The following is a 6,630-nucleotide window of genomic DNA, read 5'->3' on the forward strand; positions in this document are numbered from 1 at the left end:
GTTACGGCCAATGAGTGTCATGACGCAAATAAGTTTGTACAGCACTGTCTAAGAAGCAACAAGACCATTCATGAAAATCAACACTGCTTTGTCCAATTCAAGGCACGTTAAATTAATAAGCATAAATATTAAATAAAATTCAATTCTATAATCATTATTGAGACATTACCTCTTATAATCTCAAGGGTATTGACAATTATTAATATTCCCGAGCAGCACAATACGGAGAACCGCACTCTATGCTCTAAAAATGAGTCAAAATTCCATTGTTATGATGACGTCAGGGCAACTTCGAGTTTAACTGATAAAACAGCTTCATAACGGTGCCCTTGCAACCACATTGTGCTGTTCGGGTCATTTACTATTTTTTATGAGTAAAAGCTTTCATTCTGCTGCGATAATATTCAATTACAATGCAATAAAATAAAAATTGATATTTTTTCTCTCCATAACTAGCACTAGCAATATTTGCAATATAGCGCAATGAATCAACCCAATTTATGGTCTGCTTAACTTCTTCTGAATGAGTTAACCAGCTAGTTGTGATGGAAATTATCTTTAAATTGAAATCTCAAAGAATTGAGAAAGAAAAAGCAGTTCATGAATGAGAAAAAATTTTATTAGAAAAAATTAATTAATTTTATGAAGTTATGCAGATGTTGTAACGTCAAATTGCCACATAACATGATCTAGTTCCATATATCAAGATAATAATTTTCTATTCTATTTTATTCGCAAAAACAGGTTCTGCAGCAAAAACTTGATCAGGCAACAAAGTCAAAAATTCTTCTTATTAAGAAATTGGACAAATCAAAGGAAGACGTAGAAGACTTGAAGTTTACGGTAAGTACAACATATGCTCTTTTATCTCACAAAATCACTGACATTCAAAATTTTTCAACCCACACAAAAATAACAGATTGAGGAACGTAACATAGAGTTGGAAGGTACACGAGCACAAATCCGTGTTATGGAAGCAAAGCTATTAGCAGCGCGCTGTGATGGAAGTCCTGAGCATCAATCATCGTCATCGTCGACGACTACACGATTATCTCGTGACGGCATAACTGTTATGCATACATCCACACCAAATCAAAGACTCATACAGTCAACAACAACAATATCAACACCCAGTATGAAAGCTATGATACCACTTGCTATGGATGATTTATTTCAACACAGTAGTTCGACAGAGTCGGCACATGATCAGCAGGAGAGAGATATGACTGCATCAAAATGTCCCGAGACGCCACGTCGAACGAAACCGAGTAAAATTCCATTACCTGGTTCAACAAAAAGTGCTGTGAATGTATCAACAAAGCCGCCAAGTGGACGTGCTATATCGGCTGGTCCACCATCTGCAAATAGAAGCCTTACAAAAAGTACGAGTAGTCTTTATACAGCAAGTGGTATAAGAACAAGCGGACCATCATCAATAACAAAAAGAGATTTAAGTCTTAATCGTCCCGATTCCGTTCAAAGTTTGAGAAATTCAAACTCAATTGACGGCAATAAGACATCGCAACAGCAACAACCAAACCGTAGTTCATCATCGTCAATACCAATATCCCAGAGTAGTAGCAGTACTAACATAAGCAATAAGCTTGTTACAACAGCATCACCAACATTGACAGCAGCATATGGAAATACGACCGTCGTCAACATTCCACCATCATCGCCAAATAAGTATGTGACATCTTCACCATCTCCAGTGTTAAGACCAAAGCGCGATTCATTAACAACACGAGTGAAGAATTTAGATTCATTATCACGTTTTCAATCGTCGTCATCGAGTTGCACATTATCGGCAAATGGAAATAGTGGCAGTGCTACAACAACATTAAGATTGAACAATAATAGCAATAGCAATAATAATCAAAATGTGGTAACAAATGGCACTAATAATAACAATAGTAATAGAAAGTATACTGCACTTCCGGTACGTCGCATGAGTAATGTATCAGTACGCGATGCAAATACTATTGATCATCACATTCATCATCACACTGATAGTAATTCTAGTACGAATGGTAATTCAGACGCAAATGGCGGAAAGGTACGAAATATTCGAAGTTCCATCTGGAATTGGCTGAAAATTTAGGATACAGATTAAGCATTAATTAATTGAACAAACACAACCTTTAACTTTAATTTCTCATTTTATTTAATTGCATTAGTGCGCAACATTAATTCTACTTATTGATAAGTAATGCGCAATACATGACGTACTGTGAGATATTTTTTTGGAACAAAAGAACATAATTCTGTGTTTGTAGATGTTTATGTTGATTATAACAAAAAAATATAAGAGGGAAATGGGATATCATTTCTTATATTTTTGGACTTATGATGATGATCATAGTAACTTTTGTTATTAATATGTTAAGTTAATTAATTCTTAAAAAAAAAATTAAATTATTATGTGTTTCATGTGTGGGATGAAGGAGAAGAATATAAAATATGACAGATTATTGATGGACTTATGATTAATTACTTTATCCACAAACTGTGGAATTAATTGATCGATCATATTTTGTAATTATTTTAATTTCATTTAACTTATGTATATTATTTTTTGTCTATTGTTTGAAATTGGACGATATTAAGGTATTGGAAAGTTTGGCAGTTTTTGGTGAAGTTTTCTGTGTAGTTTGTAGATAATTTAAAGTCTTCATTTTGAGTCTACTGTCCATATGCTATTAAACTTATCCGAACCTTGTTGCAATGTTATCAAAGAAAGCACAAGTGAAATAGAAACGGCATCAGACTGGCGTCATATCGATGCAAAGTCTGATTTAGTTAAGAACTGACACTAAGCTGACTCGTCGCTTCCTCTACGCCACATTTCTTGTTGCTCTAGCAACATGTGTCATCTCTCTTTGCCTTAGTATTAATTTGTAAGCAAATACAAGTTGCTGATTAATAAATAGAAATTTCCAATGGAATAGCCGAGAAAAGCTTGCCTTTAGATTGAGCTAGGAGCAGTATGAAGCAGATCTCGAAGTCAAATTGAATTTTATTTGGAATAGTCGACTCAAGACGACATGATTCCATACAAAATTCAAGTCGACCTCGAGTTCTGGTACGAAGAGTCAGAAATCGCTTTGCTGATACTTGCATTATAGCAAGAAGCATGCATTAGACTGTATAGGTCGACATTTGCAGTCGATAGAGAAGATAGAACATTATACGCATCTCATTTATGACTTTAAGCTTCAAATCATTCAATATTACAGCAGTTAAGTCAAACATATCAGAAAATTGATCAAAAAATTAGCGCAAAGACTTCCAATTCAGCGACAAAAAAGAAAATCCAATGATTAATAAGACCATCTTTATTACAAAATTTAATTATGATGTGTTTCAACCGAAAGATGCTTAAATTATGTCACAAAATCATATCTAATCGACCATATAATTAACATATGATAATCTTTGATTCTAGCCTTAACAGGCAAAGAGCATATTCTCGAGAGGTTACTTACCTTAAATATATTAAATGAGCATGCTTATGAGAGTAGCTCTTAGCTCTTTTTCTGCTAGGGTTACTTAATATTTGTAATTTAAAATTGAAAAACTTGAGATCGAAGTCGACTTTGATTTTGTATGGAGCCGAGTTGACTTGAGTTAACTTTTCCATACCCGAGTGGACAAAAACACGGTAAAAATAGTCATTAACTGGACATTAACTTGCCTTCATCTAGTTGAACTGGTTTTGTCCACTCGGGATACAAAATCCAAGTCGAATTCGAGTTCTGATTGAAAAAATCTCAATAAAAAAGTGAAAAAATTACAAAAAAAGTTGAAAAATAAAAGAAGAGAAATTAAAATTAATTTTAAATGACTTTAGTCTGTAAAGAAGTAAATTAGTTCCTAAAAAAGCAAGAAAAACATCATATATTCCTCAAAACTGAGCACATTCTCTTGAAACACGTTATAATTAAATTTTTATTTTATATCATTTTGTGATTAACATTATTTCACTTAATACTTATGTTTTTTTTATAGCTTCTCATCCTTTTTTTATATTCTTTTTCTCTCCGGTCATTATCTGGAAAGTCAGAGGCAAAAGTGAACAGTAATTACTAATCATGATATTTATGATTGACTAATTATTGACAGATAATTTTGCTGGTGCTTTCTACTGATATAAACAATCATTTTTATGTACTTTTATGTTTTTTTTTTTTTGTAAAATAATTATTTTTTTGGGCTTAAAAAATTTTTATGTTTACAATTGTAAAAAGTAATAAAAAAAATTGAAAAAAAATTTCTTATGAACATAAAAATTTCTTTATTTATTTTTACTCTTTTTCTCATTATTTGTGATTAATTTATAATTTCTGTCTGGACTCGACCCTTGAGAGAGGATTGTGTACCTTTTTTGGAGTGGAATATTTTGTGGATATTCTAGGACATTTTGTTACTAATTATTAAGGATTCGTGGTGATTTAAGACTGTTATTCAAGGTTAATCTACTCTGAAAAGCACATAATGTCTAAATAGCCAAAAATCCAGAGTTAGGCTGACTAGACTCTGGCCTGAAGGCGGATTTCAACAATCGGATTTCAACTGGCCTGGTTTCGGATTTTGGATCATTTTTACACTGTTCGCCTTTATCACATGCTGTATTTCATACGATAGCAGTAATTTTAATTGAAATTAATGTACAAAGCTCTAAGTTGACACATCTGCAGACGATTTTAGTCGATTCGAATCAACTCAAATGACAAGCTGCTTATTCACTAATACAAAGAATTCTTAAATTTAGAGTCTTACGGCACAAAAGCTCTTTATTCCCTTAATTTCACAAAAATCTTTCAATTATCAATCGATTAACTGCGACTTGAACCAACTCCAATAGAACTGGATGTGTCTAATCAGAACAGACAATTTTTGCAGTGATTTCCTTAGCATAAACCTAAAAAAACTAACTTTTCTCTTAAATCATGCTCATTGACACACCACAAAATATGAATTTCACACCACAGGACTTCTACGTCGTGTAAACATTGTTGAATCGCTGTCATATTGATAACACTCGAAAACTCTCTGAAGAAATTGAGAAATCAGTCCCTGTTAGGAATCAATTACACATTCTCATTATTGAAAGGTCTTTAAACTGCTGGTGTGTGACCTATCCACTCAGTCATAATGAACTTAAGCTAGCATTGACAGACTCACTTACAGAGCTCTAAGATGAGTTGTCTCTAGCTGACTTTTCCATACAAATCCATAATTCTACTGCTATATGACCTGCATATTATGACTCATGTGTAGCATATGCTTCCATATAATACATCACATTATGCTGTAACAAAACACAAAAATTCCCCAATATTCCACCAAAAAAAGCCACAAAAATCCTCTCAAGGGAGCAACAATTACACGAAACCTCATCGGAATCTCACATGGATAAACTAACGAAAGTAATGTTTAATTACATATTATACTGCCATTATTCATTCGTCATATTGGTCTCGCCTACCTCCTTCTATCATGCATTTAGCCTCCCTTTGAGTGCTGTACACTTTTACTCATTTCATCCATTGGCAATTAACCGAAAATGGGTAAAAGCATAAATTTCATGTCATAAATCTCAAGCTCTAAGCAGGAGACAAGTAACATTTTTGCAGGCAATAAAGAAGACAAAACGTCACGTGACGACGTCATAAAGACTTGACATTAATTAATAGACAGTTAAATGTTCATCTTCACTTTCATTTCAGTCGTGATCTTTTATATTCGTTCCTATTGTCTCAATTCGTTAATTTGCAACAATTTTCTTCCTTAATGAATCATTTGAACTTCATCTGTGGATATAGAGAAAAAAAGAGAAGATTTTTTACTTCTTTTTTTTGCTGTGCTGTGTGGCTTTTTATAACTGCAAATTATAGATGAATACAAAAAAAAAAATAAGTTTAGTATGAAATGAATGCGCATTAACGGCAAGTTAGGAATGTGGATTTGTGGTTTGGAATTAGATGGAGATGCGCATTTTATGACAATTGGAATTTCTATTATTTCTATTGCTGGGTATGAAATAGATTGCAAATTGAGATTAACATTTTCGTGACAGTCATGATGTGTAGTCTGTTTCCTATTGATTGCATGATATGATGGCCTTATTGAGGTATTGTGATCAGATGACCTTCCTTAGTTGCCTCATTAGGTGACTTCTGATTGTTTCTAATAACGATAACAATACTGTAAATATCCCCGATTGGCACAATGTTATGGCAGCCACTTGGACGCCACATGACAGCAACTTAAACGACACATGACAGCAACTTGAACGACACATGACAGCAACTTGAAAGACACATGACAGCAACTTTAACGACACATTACAGTAACTTGAACGACGCATTAGAGCAACTTGAATGACACATTACAGCAACTTGAACGCTACAAGGTAGCTACATGTCATCAACTTTTACGTCACTTGAACGCCACATGGCCGCCGATCAGGGATCAACAGTCACAGAACTAGATTTAAAGACTCTCACATGATTCCCAGCAATGTCTTGTCTAGTTTAGGAAGTCTGAATCCCAAACTCTAACTGAAATCTATTAAGACTTAGTGACGATCTATAAAGCATTTGACAAAATTTCACTGTCGTCTTAAAA

At 33.5% G+C, this 6,630-nt stretch overlaps 1 protein-coding gene across 1 annotated transcript; it reads left to right on the forward strand.

The window, feature by feature from the left end:
• Positions 1-741: 741 nt before the first annotated feature.
• Positions 742-4,209, forward strand: LOC139087966 (rho GTPase-activating protein gacF-like). The gene is made up of 2 exons (XM_070636942.1): positions 742-843; positions 920-4,209. Exon 2 carries the CDS (start codon positions 971-973, stop codon positions 2,099-2,101), a length of 1,131 nt encoding a protein of 376 aa, XP_070493043.1. The 5' UTR covers positions 742-843; positions 920-970; the 3' UTR covers positions 2,102-4,209.
• Positions 4,210-6,630: the final 2,421 nt, after the last annotated feature.

Source organism: Chironomus tepperi, unplaced genomic scaffold, assembly GCF_022539635.2.
Source record: "Chironomus tepperi strain 1889 unplaced genomic scaffold, CSIRO-AGI_Ctep_v1 contig_154, whole genome shotgun sequence".
Taxonomy (NCBI): Eukaryota; Metazoa; Arthropoda; class Insecta; order Diptera; family Chironomidae; genus Chironomus; species Chironomus tepperi.

What these genes read in the sequence shown, in the direction of transcription:
- LOC139087966 (XM_070636942.1), top strand. Translation starts at nt 971, where the DNA reads ATGGAAGCAAAGCTATTAGCAGCGCGCTGTGATGGAAGTCCTGAGCAT.